The sequence below is a fragment of the Chlamydotis macqueenii genome, chromosome 1 (assembly GCF_036417535.1).
Source record: "Chlamydotis macqueenii isolate bChlMac1 chromosome 1, bChlMac1.mat, whole genome shotgun sequence".
NCBI lineage: Eukaryota > Metazoa > Chordata > Aves > Otidiformes > Otididae > Chlamydotis > Chlamydotis macqueenii.
The window spans coordinates 69,041,673-69,062,971 of record NC_141556.1 but is presented as its reverse complement, the minus strand read 5'-3'; the positions used below and the strand labels follow the sequence as shown (position 1 = coordinate 69,062,971).

Here is a 21,299-nt window from a genome sequence, read left to right as displayed (position 1 = left end):
TCAGCTGTTCATGTTTACTTGCCATATTTTCACAGAAAGCTAAGCAATAGTTTCTTTCATTATTTTTCCCAAGGTTTTTCTTGCTTTTGACATAAAAAAAAAACCAAAAAACAAACAGACCATATGACATGGAGAATCATATGAATCTGAAAAAAATGAGAAACAGATTAACAGCACGATGTCATAAAAATTCAATTAAATTAATAGGAAGTCAACATTTCCCAGCAGCATGCTGTGTAACTAGTAAGAAACTGCCATGAGCTGGGCAAGTGTCCAGTTTTGCTTTAAAGAGCAGCAGCTGAATGGGAAGAGTTCTAACTTTCCAAAATCTGCCTCTCAGCTATGAGCCATTCTATGTATCTTCTGAGGCTTGGTCGATTTGAAGTTTACTGCAGCATCCCTTTCCCAATTCCTTAGTTAAAAGAAGCAGAGATCAATAGGACATGAACATGTTACAGGAATAACTACTGAAAGATTATTTGTTTAAGGCTGGTAGAAAACAATAATCTGCAAAATTGTTTTGATTTTTAAGCATTTTTCTCTATAGCTGCTAAGTTTTTCTCTTGCACTCAGAAATTCTCAGCAAAATCAAATCCAAACTCCGAAGTTGAAGCTTCTTCACAAAAATAAGTTTTAAAGTTTCTTTTATCATATTGTGGTAGTTTTGATCACTTACCCTTTTTGTGCCAAGTTTGGAAATACTTTAGCAATGCTAAGTGCAACCATGGCTTATGGTAACATCCTACACAGCAAGAAGATGCCACAGAGAGGAATGAGAGAAGCTGGTCAATAGCAAAGGCAAAACGAACACATTTGTAAACGAGGACCAGGAAAAGTCTTCCTCACATGCACCATCATCACTCATCTTCATGAGAGATGTTACATCTGTTCCTCTTCAGAGACTTTTAGAGAATATCTGTCAAGATGGCAAGATAGATTTCAAAGACCAAACCATGTACACCAATCCAGCTCCTTAAAGATGGCAGCACTATAAACACTGCATTCCCCCAAGACACTGAGGCATGCTGTGTTGTGAAAGTTACGGCCCAATGAATGAACACAGTGATTAAACACTTGATGGTGAAAAACTAGATAGGTATTTAAGCTGTGGGATGTTTTTCCCCTCCGTGGATGGAAAAAAAACCACAACAAACCTGAACCCCACCTCCCTGCAGATGACATATTCAAACAATAGTTACTAGAAGGAACTGGATTTGTAGCTGTGCTATTCAGCCTTACAGATGAGGAGGTTTAATGGAGTGGTGGTGAATAAGGGCCATTAAATGCATTTGTTGGCATTTTAATGAGATGAGCTGTCAACGAGCATTTAGTTTTACTTTTGCAATTTACAGGTGTCTACTGATACTGATTATACTTTCCCCTCTGCCACATGAGAGTTTTGCTGAAAAACCGCTGTTGCTCACACCCTGACCTACTCTGAAGCTCAGCAACGGCAGCATTGAGTATAGTGGGTTAGAAAAAGGAAGTGGGTCTCACCAACCCTGCTCAGCGACAGCCTCCCTTTTGAACCACAGTCAATTGGAAGGGTTACTGAGTCATCCTCCAAAAACAGTGCAACTGACAGAAAGGGAAGAGAAAATTGTTTTCAACTGTCATAACTTCAGTTGATGGTACTTTTTCCTGTATGTATTAGCAGCTTCAATTGCTTCTAAAGAGGCTGCTCAGGGACTTAACCAACTCATTTTTCTTAAGTCTGTCTGCATATTAGAAAATGGCTTATTGAAAGAAAAGCCCCAAGCAGCAGACTTACACATTCACTGATCTGTGAGCACACCCAGAGTGCAGGGCAACACATTTCCTTGGTGAAAGTTGGTGATGTACTGGTGAACCTCTCACTGAGTTACTGTGGTTCACATTCCCTAAAAAGGAGTATAGCCAGGAAGATAAAAGTCAGTCAAAGCCCAAACATCCAAGGACTCACAGAAACTCTATAATACACTACTGTCAAACTCTGAGTGACTAACAGTGTTTGGGATATCCGTGGTTATGTTAGATGTCTAAGCAATATTGTAATATCCTCTTTGGTAAGATTTTGCCTTTTGTAACTCCACAACGTCCAGCCTAAAGTAAAATTACAGCAGTGGGCTGTTTTCTTGGGGTATTTTTAAGTAGGAGTGAAGACAGCAGAGCAGAGGTCAGGTAAAATGGGGTAAGTATATGGTCAAACATTAGGAAAGGAGACAGAACAGACAAAGGATAGGAAATGCATGCAGGAAAAGATTATAGAAGCTTTCATCCCAAAGGACACATTTTGGTTTATGTACATCTATAGCTACATCTGACTAGCTGCCTTTCGCTAGGCTGCTGAGAGTGCATCATGACATAAAACTTTCTAGCTTAGAAGACAGCTGGCCATTATCCTGTTTATGCATGCACTGCTATTGTTACCAGAAATAAAAAGAAAAAACATATCTTCCCCCTTCATACACTCTTTACATGTATCTTAAGACAAAAAACCCCAACAAACCCAAAACAAACCCCCCAAATCCCCAGACAGAGACCAGCTAGGCATTCACGCTTTGGGCTGCCAAAGTTAGCTCAGATTGGTTAGTTCACTTTTTATATAGACACCACATCTGCACCTCTCAATCTGTATCCTCTCTGGCTGGTTTCACAGGGAAAAAAAGGCAACCAAAATTGGCCTTTTCAAAATTTCAAGTACATATAACATTTGCTTACCTACTCCTTCAACAGAGATTCCCTGTTTCCTCCTAAAAACCCCTCAGTTGCAAGGAAAAGGTTAAAACATTTAGGACATTAGGCAACCTCAGCTATTAGCAAAGACTCACATCCTGCTCAGGAACTTTATGCAGTTTTAGCAAGTCCTAGCCCCAGCCATGGCCCCTCACAGACGTTGGTGACAGGCGTTTCCTGGCAGCCAAAACACAGCCAGGCTAATTCTGCGGTATATATAATTCTGGTTTAACACTAAGTTAATGCAGTTGCGCGCTACCTACAGTTGCTTTGACACCCACAGCCCGCACCAACCACAACCAACCCCCTCCCCAACCGCACAAAACCAAATACCGGGTCTGAACCGAGCCACACGGCATGACACCAGGAGGAGGGCAGCAGCAGGACCGTAACCGCCACCGACCTCGGCGGAGGAACCCGGACCCGCCCGCCGTCACCCCGCTGCCTACCCGGGGGGGTGTTGTCCCGTCCCGTCCCGCCCCCCCCCCCCCCCCTTTCCCTGCTTCCAGGCGCCGCTTCGGACCGGCGCTTCCCTCAGCTTCGCCCCGCCATGGAGAGCTCCCCACCCCACAGCTCTGCCCCGGGCGAACGAGGCCACGCCGACCCCCACACCACCCTCCCCGCCCCCCCAGCTCCTCTAGCGGGGAAGCTGCTCATCCCAATTTCCTGGCCTCCCTCGTGGCTGCAGCGGGCCAGCTCCCCGTCCCTGTCCCTTTCCCGGGCCCCCTCGTTCCCCCGGCACACCGGCGGCGAGCGGCCGTTGGCAGCGCGAGACACCGCAGGAAGCTGGAAACCTCCGTCTCCCCCGCCCTGCCGCCGCGCCCGGCCCGCTGTGGCCACCGCGGGGACTCCGCCGCCGCCGCCAGTCCCGTGCCCGGCCCCGTGCCTGTGCCCGTGCCCGTGCCAGTGCCCTGCCCGGCCCTGCCGCCACCGAGTTCCCGGCGGTCCCGACCTCGCCGCGCTTACCGGCTGGGAGCAGGTGAAGGGCGGCTCGGCGCCCAGCAGCAGCCGCAGGGCCGAGCCGGCGGGCGAGACAGTGAAGACGAGGAAAAACAACAGGACCTGGGGCGGCAGCAGCCGCAACCCCGCACCCGCCATAGCCCGGGCCCTGCCGCCGCCGCCACGGCCTCGGGGCTTCCGGGCTCCGACCTGGGCGCGGGGCGGTGCCGACCCTCACCTGAGGAGGGGCCGCCACGGCGGGGCGGGGCTAAGGTAGGGGGCGGGGCGGGAGGCGGGACCGCGTTAGAGCCCCGCCCCTCCCCGGAGCTCGCCGGCTCTGTGTGACCGTTGGGCCGGTTGTATCTGCTGGGGGAGGGGGTGCGGCCGTGAGGCTTCCCCGGCCCAGTTTCGGGTTGCTGTGAGCCCCGGGTGGCTCCTGACGGGAGGTGCGGCCCCGCGGGAGACAGTGCTGTGGGCTGAGGTCCGGGCCAAGGAGCCAAACTTGGTTTTACCCCAGGGGTTTTCTTAACATTCACCAGTAAACGGAGGGGCGGCTGAGGTCTGCGCACTCGTCCTTCCCCATGCACGCCTCTAGCTTCGGCTAAATGCAGTCAGCGTTAAAAAGCAACATCAGCCGTGGTCAGCGGCTACCCGATAAAAAGCGTTACAGGCCTAAACGGTATTATTCTGTCATGGGGTTGTGCTAGAGGCATCCACTTCACAGGGGGATGTGCAAACCTTTCACTCGTCCCCGATGCTTGCTGTGTTTCGGCTGTCTCAAGTTTTGCTGGGGCTTTTGCGCCGTTCTTCATGCTGCAGCGCACCCACAGCCGGCTTTCACACGTTTTTCGCCATGGTTTTCATCTCATGGTTTTCAGACAAAGCCGTAGCGCGGCCCCAGGGAGCTTAGCCGGGTTCCCAGCTCAGCAAGCTTTGCCGCAAAGCCGAACTGTTTGCTGGGCTTCGATTGACAGCTGAGAGCACGGCGGTTTTATATGGTTTTGTGGCGGCAAACGTCTAACTTGAGGGCCGATCTGAGCCTGGAGATAACGAGGTTTCTGGTTGATCGTTCTGCCATTGCAACGCCTCACGCTGATGATATCCACAGGTTTTAATGACCTCCTGGCTTTTACCATTTTGTGCCACCACTAATTAAAAGAAGCAGCAAAGCCTGCAGGTATGTATATTTGCATACAAGTCAGGGAAAAAAATATATACACACATATGTAATTGAAGAAGAACATTCTTTTTTTCTTTAGACGTTATTTCGCTCAATCTTACGCTAATGCACTCGGACTGCGTGCACTGTGATTTACAGTGCTGTGGCGGGAAATGCTGTGCTCAGCTGGCACCGCAGCATAATTGCTTGATAACCATGGTAGAACAAATGTGTTCAATCAAAAAGTAAATGCATGATATGTTACTTATTATCATCCCGTTAGCTTCATAGTTTATGTGTATACTAATTACACTGTATTTAGGCTGTGGGCATTCGTTTTTTTGATGCGTATGCTCGGTAAAAAAGAATCCTGTGGAGAAAATGTGAAATGTGTGGTTGTGCATGAGTCACACTTTGGGCATCATGACATGGCAGAATTTCGGTAGTGACAACAGTACAAAGAGTGATCGAATTTCCTAAGTTACTGTTTAACAGGGCAGGCCGTGACTGTTCCAGGCTGTTCTGCAGCCCCTTAAATACACAAGAGAGCCCACAAATCGCAGTGCGACTGGCGATGGGAAATAAGGGGCTGCTCTTATTTTTCAGCCACTGCTGAGAGAAGAGAGCGATGTTAAAGGAGTTCTGATAACATTTACAATATTAAACAAATCTGGACATTGTTTAGAAATTTATTAGCAATTTTAAAATAACATCATTCCTTAGATAAAAATGCAATCTTACAGGAATATACATTTGTCCCACACAGAGATGACCCTATAGCTCACTGGCGGGCCATTCGCTCTAACTTTCCTCTGTTGATTTTAAAACGTGCGAGAGGGCAAGACGGACTCTGGCACTGATGACAGGCTTACATGACGGTTACAAACTGTACAGCATTATTTACAAAAGCATTTCTGTGGGTTCATGAAAACTAGATACAAAATTGTGGAAGGAGGTAAAGAATTGAGATAGGGAAGGGCTTGGTGCAAGGGAGGGCTGAGAGGGTGGGCAGGGAGTGTAGGGAAGAGTGGGAGAGGAGGTTTATATCTGGACTGATTTATACTTGAGAGAGGTCATTTTACAGCTCTGGGCAATTCAAATGAAGGCAAAACACTTATAGTTATCAACATTTATAGCTGATGATCAGAGCAGGAAATGGTGCTCCAGGGCCTGAACTTAAGAGGTGCTGAGGAACCCATCTTCCCTGAAGTCACTGGGAAACACAGGTATGCAGTACCTTGTCGGGCCAGACCCAAACCATGCAGATGCAGGCCAGATACAGTACCCACCCCCAGACCTTAAACAGTTTTGATCCTGCAGTGCTCAGTCATTGGTGCTGATGTGAATTCAGACTGAGCGGGAGATCAGCTCCTAAGTTACACTTTCACTCCTGAAACTGGACTAGATTCCAACCACTTCTTGCCAGAATTCACCCAAAGCAACTTATCCCTTGCTCTACCAAACGGCAATTGTTTGGAGGGAGATTTCACCATTCAGAATTTATTTTTAAGGCAGTTTTAAATGTATCTCCCCCTCTTTTTTTTTTTTTTTTGTGTGTGTGTATGTGATGCAGCAATGTTTGTCAAAGAGATATTTACAATCTCACTCCTCTTCCTCTGAGATCACTCTGATATCATCCCACATTCAAACTGTCAAGACTGAATAAGCCTGAACCAGTAACTTCCATGAACGATCACAAGGTTAATGATGTTTAGGTAGTATTGGCTGCCAGTCTACCTAAGTGCTTGAGATGGGAGCAGACTGGCTTAGGATGCTTAAAATATTAAAAGCATTACAGCCTGTTTGGGAAAGAGCTTTCATTTTGCCTGGCTGGGCAAAATGCAACAGAAAACCACAGGTATTTCATAATCCAAATGATGAGGCTAATGAGTGGTGTTGGAGTTTCTGGGTCTGTCTTGAATAGGAAAATGCTTTGGAAAGGGGCTGTTCAAATGCTGGCAGAAAAAGATAAATCTGTTGTTGGGTGGAGTGACGCCTGCTCTCGTCTGGGCTTGCTCCCGCTCCACTGGGCCTGGGATGCGGCTGCTAACCCTGGCCTAACGTAAGGGCTGGGCAGAGCGCCGTGAAGGAGGCTGCAGGAGTGGAGGCTTTCTGTGTGACATGGGGTACGAAAAAAAATGCATGGGAGTGTGAATGCCTAATGAAGCCCTTGGTAATGCTAATGAAGATCCCCTTATTACATCAGTCATCGGTGCTGCTCCTCTCAATTAGCCCTTTAGAAAGGGACTTGATTAAGTTGCCTAATTTTCTGCTGCCACCTGAGATCTCTGCCATCCATCTGGGGCTGGTAGCTGTGACACCAGCCCCGGGTAAGAGTTGTGCCTTTCTGGACCAGCTGCTGCAGGCTAGGCAGAGTACTGTAGGGTGTCTCAAGTGGCAGTAGATGCCCACATTAGGCAACTGAGTCGAGCCCGGTGCCCCTAAAGAAGGCCTGGTTTTTATGCTTAAGTGTTAACAGTTAAGTCAAGTTCTCCATAAGGGGCAGGGGAAGAATGGAGGATTTAACTAGAACACTAAAGTTTATATCAGGAAAGTGGTTTTTTTTTTCCATTCCAGTGTGACACTACTGACTTCTCTGAAAGCAATTGGAGCCCAGTCTGTCTTCAGTACGGGACATGTCTCTTGGCTGTGCTTCGGCCCTCACCCACCCCATCTAAGGGTGCTGCAGCAGCAAGGCCGTAGCGGTTTCAGCTGTCCAGAAACAAAGCAGCAACAGAGAGCAAAGCTCCATGGACTGAGATCCCATTGGAAACCTTTAGGATCCCTGGGCTTGCTAACTCAGAATAAGACTTTAGAAACTTTGCAACATTCAAAACTAAAAAAGAAACTCCGTGCAGCTATTGAAATTTATATTTCTTGGGCTTCTTTGGAGAAGAAAAGAAATGGATATAATCAACATTTTCTGGGCCCGGTTCTGTTTTCCACATTCCTTGCATCAGTACAAACTCCTTGGTACCCTCCATCCTCCTATTAGCAAGATGGGAACTGGGGCTTATGACAGCCTGAAATATTTTCTTTATATGCCCTACAATTTTCATTATGGGAACTGCTACAATCTTACCGCTACTAGAAGCCCCCAAACTGGATTTACTTTTTTCCTCAACTTTGTTGTGCTCCAAATTCCCCATTCAATGTTCCTCTCCCCCACCCTGTTCCTGCCATGGGGACAGTCATGACAGGACCGTGCATATATCCTAGGATACTCAGTTCTGTCTCAGCAGGGCTGCTTTGCTTCAGCCCACTGGACCAACGGGTTGGGGTTTCTCATCTACACGTACGAAGCAAGGCCTCCAACTTCATCTGTGACACAGGTGAACAACCCCTCTGGCTCACGGTGCCGTCACCTCATACGATCGTGTCTGTGTGCAAACGCGCATACTTTTCATACAGCAATCTGAAACTATCAGGCAGAAAAGACACAGGAGCCTGGCTGAGACCCATACAACTGTTATATTGGCGTCAGTCTAAAGAAAGCAATGATACATTGCTTTGGAAATTATCAAGAAATGTAAAAAATGCATTTGCCCTTTTTTTGTTGTTGTTGTTGTTGTCATCGTTGTCGGTAGTCATCGGGGGCAGGGTTCTGAGTCAGAAAACAAAGCAGAAATAGATGCGATTCTGTACATGGCGCCTCTCTGGCTGTCCCTCCGTGCTGGGGTGTGGTGGGCAGGGTAACAAAACAGGCGGGAACTCCTGCAGTAGCAGCAGCATCTACACCATCATCATTCACATGTCCAGCTGAAGAGGCAGATGATGCAGAAAAGGTCTGTGGATAACGAAACTCCAGCTCTGGATCATGAGTTCTACTTTCTTCCCCATCACATCACCCACACAGAAATAAGGAAGAAAAAAAGAAATGCACCCGGTGTGGCCAGCCCAGTACTGCCTGGAGTAATGAGCAGGAGTGATACAGGGAGGAGGTTTGTTGTTTTATAAGAAATGTCTTTAGTCTGCAGCGTACTCTTGCAAGTTAGAGATGCTCAGTGTCAAACAGCAGATCGTTTTCCCCATTCTTTCCTTTCCTTCCGTGCCACTCCTCAGCCATTGGTTCCTTCAAAGCTTCCATCCACAGCACCGTGATTGTGCCCACCATCCACTGCCATACACAGGGAAAGAACAACACTCCAGGAACTAAATCTGCCCCCGCCTTCCCACCGTCCCCCAGACTCTACCTCACCTGAAGGAGGCAGTAGCTCTTTGCTCAGGCCTGTCACAATGTGCACATTGGAAGTACCTCGAATGAAAAAAAAATATGCCACCCTCCCCAGAAAGATAAATTTGCACAACTGGCACCAGCAATTACTAAATCTAGCACCTGCCCCTCAAACTGCAGAAGTCATCTACATTCTCTGCTAGTCACATCTTTTCCACTCTGTAGGACCTAGGGGTTTTTCCAGCAGAGCACGGGGTTTCCCCTGGCCATTTAGGCTCTGACCCCCGAGGGGGTTGTAGCTTTCACCAGGAATCTGTGTGGGGCATAATCCTTTCCACCATTTTCTTTCCTGTCAAGAAAAACCCTAACAGATGACATGTGCTGTCAAGCATCCAAAACGCCCATTGCCACCATTAATTTAGATCAGTACCTTGTTTCTCAGGAGCAGAGAACACCTCTGTCTCCCACTGGGAGGGTCAGATGGACTTTGTAGTGGAAGAAAATGAGATAGGGAGCCCTTACACTGATTTCACTATCAGAAACAGCCAGGCATAGCATTATTTCCTTCCAAGCAGCTTTGGAGCACTTCAGCACTAGCAGCAGCAAACTCTCAAGGGGAGACAGGCTTGCGTGCCTATCTCAATACAGGCACGAGGGATGGAAAGGATGAGAGACTGGCTGACATCAGCTGGTTACTTTCTCCAGGGAAGTCTTGAATTAGGACTTTGATGCCAGATGGTTGCATAAATGGATTCATATTTCTCTAGTTTAAAGCGATGTGTTTTTTTTTCAAGGTATCTTGAGCTGCTACTGACCGGTTCAAAATAACACTGGAAAAAAGTGCACTGTAAAAAAATACCCTTTGCTATTTCTGCTTTATGCCCCAGAGAATCAAGAAGAAAAACAAGAGCATTACAAAAATAATGTAATCAACATATGCAATAAATGATGTTCTCAGACAGCTGCAGAAGCTCAAGATTTGAAAGAAATTTTAGCTCTGAGTCAGATCACACCTCCTAGCTCAGCACTGATCTGCAAGTTTGTGAACCATCTTGAGAAGGGAGAAAAAAACAGCAGTAGTCTAGACAAAATCACTTGCATAAAATCTAACAATACCTGCCTGGTTTTTCAGCCTGTCTCATGGGTTAGGGCCATGTATTGGTGTGAGGAAAGTCAAGAGAGGTTCACGCTCACTAGCAGGGACTCACTGTAGCTGGGACATGCTGTGCTATCAGATGTTTTGTGACTTAGAATCTGACCCGTCCACTAAAGTCTGGGAAGAGAGATGAGACCGTGCGTAAGAACTCTAAAAAGTCATAGAATCATAGAATCACGTCATCTGCATCTTGACCAGACTGCAGCAATTTCCCTAAGCAACGACCCAGAGCTTTCTCCCTCACTTACCCTCTGCTTTCAGTCCAGACCAGAGTTAGATAATTTTACTTTGCTAGTGATTCTGCCTCTTGCATTTGCTTATCCCAGGATCCTGTTATAATTGAGCAGGGTCAGCTATTTAATAAAAGAAATTTGAAAGCTGATTTTTATTTCCCCACTCCTTGAATTGCTGATGCCAGCTGATAATGTAGGATGGATTTGCCAAATGGACTTGGGGGTCTTGCAATCCTTGAGTGAGACAAGACCTTTAGAGAAACTGAGGAAAAGGAAAGAAACCAAAGCCTGAATAAAATGTCCCAGTCTTGGGAAGAAAGATTTTCTACCAATAAAGTCATCGTGCATGTTTAAAGGGACTGAGGAAGAAGGAAAATGAACACAAGATATGCAAAATCAGTAACGTTCAACCTGTCAGTGGATTGCAGAATAGTTACTTACACCAGGTACACTTTGTTCATTGTACAAATTAAAAAAGGAAAAAAAAAAATAGTACCCCTTTCCCCAACCACACGTAGAAAAGCACTTAAAAGTTCAAAGGTAAAGCTTGGCACATTCCAAATACGAAATGATTCACTTGACATGCAGCAAAATATACAAGAAGTGATTCTTTTTTTTTCTTTTTTTTTTTTAAACAAACTTAATTCAATTAATTATCTTTGCTTGGCACAATTGCAATTCATTTTAAAAAAATATTTGAAAAATACTGAAACTGACCTGAATTCAAGTATAACGGTTTCTTCAACAGAAACATTATCAATGCAATAAAACATCACACGGAATATATCGAAGCGTAACGCCTTCTGGTTTTTTTTTGTTTCCCCCCACCCCCGCAATTTTTTTTTCTATACAGTTTTAATGCCAACACAACTTACAATTGTATTTTAAAATTAATATTATTGCATTGTTTTTGCATATCTTGTGGAACAGAAAATGCAAAGAGTTACTGATTCCCCTTTCAAAAGCAGAGACAGTGGTTTGTTTTTGCATTCAAATGGCCCCAGATACAGATCTCCTGCAGCTCTAACCAGGAGGTGGAGAACTGCATGCACTTACACACACGCGCGCACACACACTCACTCCGTATTGCTCCCACACTCACAGGTATACTTAGCACTAAAAAGAACCCAAATCAATCACTCAAATGTGCAAGACTATATCAAGTGCATTGCCTACTATCTTTAAATTATAAAACAACAACAAAAAAAGGAGGTTTCAATTGCTAGCAAATAAAATTACAAATTCTTGGTGTACATAATGGTTGGTAAAACTCGTCTAGCGTTATAATTCTACCAAATTTCAATGGAGAAAAAAACCCAGTTTAAATAATACAACATGATCAAACCAATTTAACATTTGCAAAGGTGAAAATAAACCAAAACAAAAAAGGTAGGTGATTACAAAATGCTGTAAACACTCCCTTCTCCCTCAAAAAAAAAAAAATAGTCAAAATAAAAACTGCAACATGCTTTCAAGAAAATATCAAACTGCAAAACAAGGAGAGATCTACACAAGCCCACCACCACCCCAGCAAGGGCAGGGCAGGTCAGCTCAGCCCCGCCACAGAGCCTGCTCCCCGCTCTCCCACTGGTTGGCGCAGCTGGCTGTCTGAGCTCTGATTGGTTGGCAGGAGACTGCCTGAGCTCGGATTGGCTGGCAAGTGATTGCTCAAGCTCTGATTGGTTGGCAGGAGTGGCTGCCTGAGCTCGGATTGGTTGGCAGAGACCGCTGCCTGGGAGTCTCGGCGGGGTTGGGCAGCGTGGCCACCTGCCCCTCAGGTGCCCCCGAGCTTCTTCTGCTTCCTCCTCCCCTTCGCGGTACGGGAATCCACAGCAGGAGTCGTCCTCCTCCTCTCCTTCTGAATCAAAGGGCCTTGGCTTTATGGAGACGGTGAGGCTCATACAGAATATGTGCAAAATGATTTTTTACAAGCAAAGTTGAAAGACACCCGTTTGGCGCAGGGTCCTTTTGGCTAGGGCCATCCACAGGAAGCTGAGGTTCCCCTTCGTGCTCGGGAGGCAGTCGTCGTTCCTTGTGCAGGGACTGAAAAAAAGAGGGAGCTGGCTCTCCTCCTCTTCCTCCTCCTCCTCCTCACTCTTCCTTCATGGACACGTGCTGGGGTTATATCCACTCCTGAAAAGCTTTCTTACACCACCCAACTCTGCGACTCGTCCCAACAGAAATGAATGAAGAACGCTGTTCCGGTTACTCCAGGTCACGAGAACAGTGAGGCACTTCTGAAACAAACCCATTAGGAACATTGAAACAAATAAAAAACCAGCATCGCTTCCAGCCCTGGCAACTACAGGCTGCTGATATAAATCCTGCTGTCCTTGAGCTCCTCCTGACTTTTTCTACAATCCGGGTTCTGCACCTCTTCCTCTTCCTCTCCTGCACTGTCCTGCCCTGGGTCCCTGCAGTTAGCAAAAGGCAAGAGGTTGCCATTGGGGCTCTGCTTGCTGTTACCATTGAGAATGTTGTCTGCTGCATTTTCCATCTCTTCTATCGTCATGTCACAGGCGTCTGCGAGCTCCTGGGTTGTGACCTCAATGAACTTTGGATCTTGAGCAAACTGCACCAGTCCTTCTGAAATCAAGACCTTCAAAAGCAGGTAGGGAACCAGAAACAAAGACATGGGTTAGTACTCTGCATCATCCACCCTCTTGTACCCCATCACAACCCTCCTTTCCCGCTGTATTTTCCCCAACGGTCCTTCTCCCATTCACGCTGCTAACCCCTGCTTGGAAATGGGCTCTCCTACTCTTGGCGTTGTGGGCAGCAATATGTGTGTCGCCCTGCTCTTCCAAGGGGCCACCTTTCTAGTTGGCCTCGACAGTGCTTATGTCCTTCATGACTCTGCAGTCTTACCGCTTCGACCAGGCTGCCAGCGCTGCCGTGAAACTGCCTGCTGCTCCCTCCGGTTTGGCTGGGGACGGTGAGGGAGACCGGCCTGGCTCTCCTCGGGCTGCTGCAGCCGGTGTTGTCAGGGTAGCGAGAGCCGCAGTGTACGGGAAGTGACGGGAAGCTGCTGTTGAGCTTCTCACTGGACTCTGCCCTGTCGAGGCGCAGAGTCGGGATGGTCTGTTGCGGCCAGCCACGGCTGCAGGGGGTAGCGGGGGGTGTAGCGCAGAGCCGAGAGAACATGGTGGGGGAATGGCTTCGCTGGAGCAGGGGACTCAGGCCGGCCACCGCTAACGCCTGTGGACAGAGGAGGAACAAGATGAGTGAGAGCCTGCTCTTAGCAGCAGGGCTGGAAGGAGGAGGTGCTGGAGAAACTACTAAAGAAAGGCCTGGAGGGTCTTGAGGCTCGTGGAAACAGCTGCCAGCTGCTGGAACGGTTTGGATGTTTCCTGCGAGCTCATTTTGCAAGCTTTCCTGTAACTGGTGTAGCCTGTGCTAGTGCCAAGCACCAGACTGAAAACTCTCATGACTGCAGTTCTTCAGCCTTGGAGCTGCTGCACAAGAGGGATGCAGGCCCACTCCCCACAGCACTGCCAGAAACACCACCTCTTCTCCAGTGGGTGAGACAGCAAGCCATTTTCCCACCACTGCCACCACCCATACCGCTGGCTTTTACTGCCAGTGGCTGTGTTTTCTGTAAGTCTCTACTGTGGAACCTGAATGGATACCAGATGTGGATTTTAGATGTGTCTGCAGCTGGCAATAACTGTAAATCCACGACTGGATTTAAGGCATCTGCTGTTGATGGGAGGACCAATATCGGATGATTATACTTTGAGCCATCCAAACCTTCCTGTAATCAGATACACAATCTCTGAGTCATCCAGCCTCTTTTTATAACAAATTTCTCAAGAAACCCCTTGCTGCACAGGGCTGAGCTGATGCCTTGTCCATGGTGACTGCTGCCTTGTTCCATAAACAACGCTGTCAGAGTCATAAGCTCCTCTCACAGAGCTCGCTACTGTCTAGTATGAGCAAATGAATAAATGCATAGAAAATCCAAAAACATGTGGATTGTGTTGCAGAGAATCCTCTTCTTTGGGTTGGGGATAGTCTCATCCAGCTTCAGCTATCTGAGAGTTATGTGTTTAGTCTAAGCCAACTGTGTAGAGAGACACCAGCAAGACTCCTGCCTCTTTTGGATACCTACCTGAAAATGCTGTCTGGAGGGCAAGACTTAGACAAGACTTATACTTGCCCTTTGGAGATGTTCTTTCCCTCTGTTGACTGAGACTGAACGGTCCAGTGTAAACTAGAGACCTAACTTTAAGGTATCTAAAATTAAGTGAAGCTCAGTCTATCTGTGACTGAAGTTCTTGGGAACCAATAACCATGCTGCACTGATGATTTTGGTAACAGATGAACAAAAGAATCAATTATTAGTCACCGACAGGCTTCACTAAGATTTTCTCAGGAATTAGTTGTCAGACTCCTATCAAATTTCAGAGAGGAAGCAAGCCCTTAAAAATTAATCTGTGTAAGTCATGCCCTACAGGCTATGATGGCTTCAGCACATCCCTTAAATTGCTGGGCCTTCAAGGAAAGTTTAGATCTGTCAGGCAGGACAATTGAACCAGTTTTTCAGCTTGTTGGCAGAAACATATACAAGGTGTTTTATCCAAAGTGTAAGGCACTGAAGAGGTTGAAAGAAGCTCTTAGGGATTGCTTTGAGCTTCAGCTGCATCTATTTACACATCATGATATACGGGTTTTTCATGAGAATCCCCCTTCAAGTATTCATGAGCAACCAAATCCATTGAGCTTAGCAGAAGCAACCTTTCCACTTTATGTTCTTGTTTTAAGCACTGTTGTAGGCTACCATTTTTGCAAATATGTGAACATTGCTGAGTGTTGTCAGCTGGAAGCCAGATGCCAATTTCAGCTTAACCCTTCAGTCTGGCTGAGTGACACTGGGGTGGGTAGAGCCCCATCCCTCTAGGTTTGGAGCTGCATGGTGGGATGAGGAAGGGCGAAGAAGCTCCATCTTTTTTGTACAGGTTGGAGGGAGGTGATTCTCCCAGCTGGGTGTGCTGAGAGTGGGAGGCACATGTCTGCTCTGCCTGGCCTGCCATGGGAGAGCTGGAAGTCTCAGGAGGGCTGTTGCTGCTGTGGGAAAGGTGGAAAGCTGTTTCCTGCCTACTTCTCCCTGCCCCAACACATTTGTTGTCCCTGCCACAGCTGTAACTCTCTGCAGACCACTGCTTTCTGGTGCTTGATCCTTAAAGGATAACTGGCTGGGAGCGGAGGTGAGAAAAGCCAGGGATCCTCAACTGCACTCATCTCTCGCTCCTCTACTTTAACTTCTCACTCCTCCTGCCCCTGCCTCGTGGCATTTTCTGCCTCTGTGGCAGCCCTGCCCTGGGGGACTGCACAAAGCAGGATGCCTCACTTGCAAGGCTGGCGCTACCATCTGCACCTGTTTCTTTTATGGTGACAAAATGTGGCATCATCAAACTAGAAGACACAAATCGACTTTGGACTATGACAGCTGGCTAATCATCTAGATACGTGCCTAAGCATACATTTTCTAGGCTGCTGAATGCAGTTACAAAAGGCTTAGAAGCTGATTAATTACATGTAATCAGTTTACGTTTTAAAATGATTAATTACAGTTACTGGTTACCTTTAATTAATACGAAAGTAGACCGTGCACGTTTTATTCATATGCATACTACCATCAAAGCCAGTGTAATTGCCCTGCAGCATGCAATTTGGTAGTTATTTTTGTCTTTTTGCTATTTTTTTTTTATTTTACTCTTTCATGGACATCAGGAAAATGATAACTCTGCTGACTCCAAAGGACATGTTCCTGTAGCGTGCTTCTGGGAATGATAAAAATCCTGAAAGCAGGAATGAGCATGATGGCAAATACAATTTCTAAAAATTGGACCTTTGATATGGGTGAGAAACTATCCCAAATGGTTTTTTAAAAGTTAGTTGGGATGCAATGGGGTGACACTGCAGATGGTAGGGTCTCAATTACATTGCTGGGTCCTTTGTGGTTATGAATACTTACCTGATGATGTACCAGGTGCAAAGGCAGAACTGTCTTCTGCGAGACATCTACGCCTTGGTTTTTCTGTCTTTTCAGACACTCTAAGTGAAAAGATGCTCTTCGACCTGAAACAGCAATTACACACATCCGTGTCTATCACTCCCAATATGCTACAGGTAATCTATTTTCAATTTCTTTTAGTGCAGTCCCACTGGAGATATAGCAAAGGCACCAACATTTTCAGCTCTGACCACTTGCTCCCAAGACATTGCCCTTTCCAAAGCATTTGTACTTACAAAAAGCAGTCAAGCATCATGGACCAACCATCACTACCTTCCAAGCAAGATGCAAGATAAAATCCTGGACAATGATTTTTATTTTTCTTCTTTTAAAACACTGTCCTAGTAGACCCTATGCAGCTGATATCCCTCCTAAGCAGTGGAAATGTTCTCAGACCTCTCTGGTTCAGGCAAAGCTCTCAGTGGGACTGATGATGGCAGCTGAGGCTCTGGCGCTGTGCCTGGCTGTAGGCACACACAATGTGCAGGAGGGGACGTCAGGCTGCTCAGGTGACATCCGTCTCCCACTTGCATGTGACCTGTGTCCCTTAGCTGCCAGACATACCACAGTTTATGAGGCTGCGTCTATAGCAAGGTCAAGTGGAAATGAATTAATCAATGGTTGCACTGGTGAATGGAAGGCTGCTTATATAGACAAGAAGCATTTTCAAAATTTTGAAAAAAAAAAAGGAATCGAAAAAAGCTTTTTTTTCTCTTGGAAAAAAAATATTTTGGGGGAACTATTGAAACAGCTGCATTGTTTGCTTGCTATAAAATTAAACTTTACTTCTGTAAATATGAGAAAGGTACTCCCTAGGCAGGAATTTAAAAGTACTGCAAAGTATGTCTATGAACAAGCGCAAAGGCTTTACTTCTGAAGAACGACAAATAAATCCAGTATTAAAGATAGAGCTTCATGGCACGCTAAAATATTTTGTGGACTTCTTGATCCTGTTGACATTTTTCTAAAGAAGGAAAGAAAATTAGAATTCTGAAAATAGTAAGTATCTATAATATTGATTTGTTGAGAAAAGGTCCTCTCAGGGGTTGGAGGAAACATGTATTATAACTCAGAGAACAAATGCTACAATGCAGATAAAAAGTACTTCCTCTTTCTAGAGAAAAAAAATAGTAAAAAGAATGAATAGTAAAATGAATATTTATACATCACTGTATAAATATTCATTAAATGTAGTTAATGAAGCATCGTATCAAGGACTGACTGCAAATTTGGCCTTAAATGTAGATATAGGAATTGTCATTGCCTAATATTTTAAGTTTTGGAATAAAGCAAATACTTTTAAAGTACTTGTACAAGCATCCTGAAGGATTTGAGTGAAGGCTCATAGCCTCAATGTAAGCATTACACTACCTAGTCTGTCACTTTTATTTTGTACGAATATATTTTATATAGAGGATTCTTTTTAGTTTCCCCCCAAAATGTCCTTTTTCTCTACACCAGTACTCAGGGAAAAGGCTGAAAAATACATAAAAGAGCTAATTTTCTTCCAGACTTTCACATTTGTCCTGATACTTTCATAAAGTCTTTTGATTCATGGATTTTACCTGAGCGTAGTCTGTACACTCAAGCACTTGAAAATCTCCAGGTACAATTAGGGCAGAAAGCAAGTTTGTATTGTATTAACTTAATCTCAAAATCACTGTTTTCCCCATAGCAGACAAAAGGGACAACCTCTCCTTTCTCCCTGTTGAATACACACAGAACAGAACTTCATATACTCAAGGCAAACCCATCCGGTGACTCCTTGGTGACTGTTTGGAGAGCCTACAGTGCTCTAATAAACTCCCCTAATTCACAGGTGGGCTTAATCAAACAGATCACAGGGACTATCCAAACAGCCATGGACTATCCAAATAGCCACGGATTCATCTACTGACTGAGCATAAAGCTAAAGCCAGTGGAGTCATGTGCACGATCAGGATCGTATGCATGCCGTGGGATTCCTGGTCTCACGAGCTATATGCAGCAAACAGCAACACCCGTGCCCACACACACTGGGATTCCTCCAGGGAGACGTGAGAACTCAGTGGAGGCAGAGGAGAGCACAGCCTGCACGTCATGCTAGGAGGTTACCTAGTGCTGAAGAGCACAGAAACCCTTTCTTCGGAGAGTGCCGGGTGTCCTCTCCTTTGTTGTTTTCTGGTGGAGTAAGTTGTCTGTTTTCATCATCTTGGTATGCAAGCCTGGAAAGGAGAACAGAGGAATTCTAGAAAAGCAGGTGATAGTGGACAGAATAACCCCTCTTCCAGCAGGGAAGCCAGGAAGACCATGCTATTAAATGGACGGAATAGCGAGCTAGCTTCGAGCTATAACTGGTCCAGGAGCAGTAGCAGAGACCATGAGACAGAGAACACTCTAAAGATGAAATCTGGGAACATTAGATGGTAGAAGTGAATGGGAGGGGAGGCCCTGATGGTCCAGATGTCTCATTCAGAGAGGGAAAATCCTAGGTGAGAGATATCCTTTTCAATGTTACTTCTCAGGGCTGAACTACATTTAAAAAAAATATTTTCTGATATTTGAGTTGTCTGACTAAATTCTTCCAGCCTTATCCCATAAATTGAAACTTTTGTAGAAGAATGTGACCTCATCCCACCTTTCCCCCTTAATAAAAGAACCACCCAAACACCTTGACTAAAGCTGCAAAGCTCACATTTCGGTAGAGAGCAGACTTGGTTCACTACAGTACTCAATGTCTTCATTCAAATTTTCATCATAAGTCTCATCCTGAGACACTTCCTCTTGGCAAACAATTGCCAGCTGGCTGTCTCTGGAACTGGAGCTAATGAGCAAAAAAGACAAGTCAAGATATGGAGATGGTAAAGACAACTTGTTACAAAGACAAGAATGACAGGCTCCATCTGTCTCAGTTTATTATAATGTGAAGAGCTATCATAGGAAAGTCAATGACTGAACAGAGCTGCAGAGTTCACAAATACAAAGCAACAACCTTTGCCTGTGTCCTCTTTCAGAGGAAGAGTTTCTTAAATCAATGCTGAACAATACTGTAAACATATTATTGTCATTTGTGGCTGCATGTACTCCATAAATACACACATCACACTGACCACATTTCCAAATATGTATCTCACTGTACACAAAGTAAAACTGAGATGGTCTCTCGGAAATACAGCTTTATCCCTTGTTGCAAAAGCCCTGGCTAAGAATTTCAGAGAAGATTCCCAGACACTAACAGTAACCCTCTCAGCTCTGTGGTGTATGGCCTTTGCCTCCCAGATCCCTTGCTCTGCATCATCTCTCCCCTTTGCCTCCTGTTCACACTCTCATTCCTTGCTGTCTTTTTCATCTTTTGGTCCCTTTTTTTCTCATCACTAACTGCAGAGTGCTGAATTCAGTAGGATCTGTTCAAACACTTAAGTGTGACAGCCCTTAATTTGCTGCTTGCCTCCTCTTTGTCCCTCTGTTTCACGTCTCAGCCCTCATGTCTCACTTCATTCTGAGTTTGTGTTTTCTGAGGAGTAAAGTAAAATCTGAAGGCAGTGTGAATTTTTGAGATACTGACATGGAGGTATTGGAGCCAATGTCAGTCTGTTACTAGCAGTCACAGAAGCAAGTAGCGTGGCAAGCTTTTTCCATCTTTCAGGGACTGGATAAGAAACATTATTTTATCATTTGGTTTAAACAAAAAGCACTGGGAGAAACGTGCATATGCATGGTATAAAACAGCCTGTAGGACAGTGCTGGAGTGACTTTCCTGCTGAGACGGAAGGCAAGTAAAACTGCTAAGGTGCAGAGGGGAGAAATCAGTTCCTGGCAGCTCCCCCTATTCCACAGCCTGTGTTTAGCTAAAACCATACAGAATTTTTGTATGAACATGCCAGAGTGTACTTCACTGTGCTGTGATCAGGGAGCGCCTACATGTGTGAGCCCAGCTATAAACTCTAAAAAAACCCCAAATCTAGAAACCAACTAGAAACAGTCCATGCATCACTACCTGTCTGTGGGCAGAAAAGCCCTGACTTGACAGTATTTTCTAGCGATGTTGTGGTGATCATCACCTCTTTTTGAGCCCTACTGACACCAAAAAGAAGAGCTCATATTTAACATTAATGGAGATTTGACTTTCAATGGGACAAACAATGGGTCTTAGAGCATTAGAGCATGAGGAAGAACACGTACCGTCCCAGTGTTTCGTAGTAATGCGTCCTAATTCAAGGAAGGTGCCCAAGGAAGCAAGGAGAGAAAAGAACACCATGTTAGCAGTGTCACATCAGCACAAGTCAGCAAGGGGAGGGCAGATGCTAACACATGTTCCTGTGGCCTCCCTTAGGAAGGCACAAAATAGAAAAACCACTTGACTCTACACTTGGGAAATTCTGCACCCACTGAATTTCCTCTGTCTTATTGTGCTATTCTGTCCTTTGCTGGGGCAGCATTTCTCCACCTTTTCAGATTGCCCACTCTCCGCAGTTAAAAAAAAAAAATTCCAGCTCCTTCCTGCTGTTCCTGAAAGGGTTTTAAAAAAATCCCCCACTGATAAAAATGATACTCCTTTTGTATTAGTCATCTGTGTGTAGACAGCCTGAAAGCTGTCCAGAGAAGAGGATTTTCTTTGCTTTGCTCAGTATTGAATTCTTGAAAACCTTGCCTCCCTCCTCCCAGAATGCCCTTGGTGACCTCTGTAGGGATGTGACCCACTGAATGAAAAACCACTGACTTCCACAAAGCTCCCTAAGAGATGAATTGCAGTCTCTTTCAGTTACAAGTTGATAAAACACCTCCCTGTGGTGAAGGAGGGATAAATAAAGCTCCCTTTGGTTCTTACAAAGGTTTCTTCACGATAAAGCCCAAAGAAATCAAGTGTGTTGGTCAGTGACAGTGCTTCTCTGCAGTGGTCAACTGATGCTTATCTGTTGCACCGTGGG

General features: G+C 45.6%; 2 protein-coding genes across 2 annotated transcripts in view; both read right to left on the bottom strand.

Moving 5' to 3' along the window:
• Nucleotides 1–3,828, bottom strand: part of IL17RA (interleukin 17 receptor A) — a 30,632-nt gene extending 26,804 nt beyond the window's left edge. Inside the window, exon 1 of the mRNA XM_086755702.1 lies at nucleotides 3,682–3,828. Coding sequence (XP_086611828.1) covers nucleotides 3,682–3,813 — 132 coding nt within the window. The 5' untranslated portion in view covers nucleotides 3,814–3,828. The remainder of the gene's footprint in view (nucleotides 1–3,681) is intronic.
• A 1,654-nt stretch (nucleotides 3,829–5,482) lies between these two features.
• CACNA1C (calcium voltage-gated channel subunit alpha1 C) overlaps nucleotides 5,483–21,299 on the bottom strand; it is a 446,904-nt gene continuing 431,087 nt past the window's right edge. Inside the window, exons 43-48 of the mRNA XM_086755747.1 lie at nucleotides 20,554–20,580; nucleotides 19,067–19,195; nucleotides 18,487–18,596; nucleotides 16,354–16,457; nucleotides 13,245–13,574; nucleotides 5,483–12,975 (exon numbers count right to left, since the gene is read on the bottom strand). Of these exons, the coding sequence (XP_086611873.1) occupies nucleotides 12,679–12,975; nucleotides 13,245–13,574; nucleotides 16,354–16,457; nucleotides 18,487–18,596; nucleotides 19,067–19,195; nucleotides 20,554–20,580 (997 nt within the window). The 3' untranslated portion in view covers nucleotides 5,483–12,678. The remainder of the gene's footprint in view (nucleotides 12,976–13,244; nucleotides 13,575–16,353; nucleotides 16,458–18,486; nucleotides 18,597–19,066; nucleotides 19,196–20,553; nucleotides 20,581–21,299) is intronic.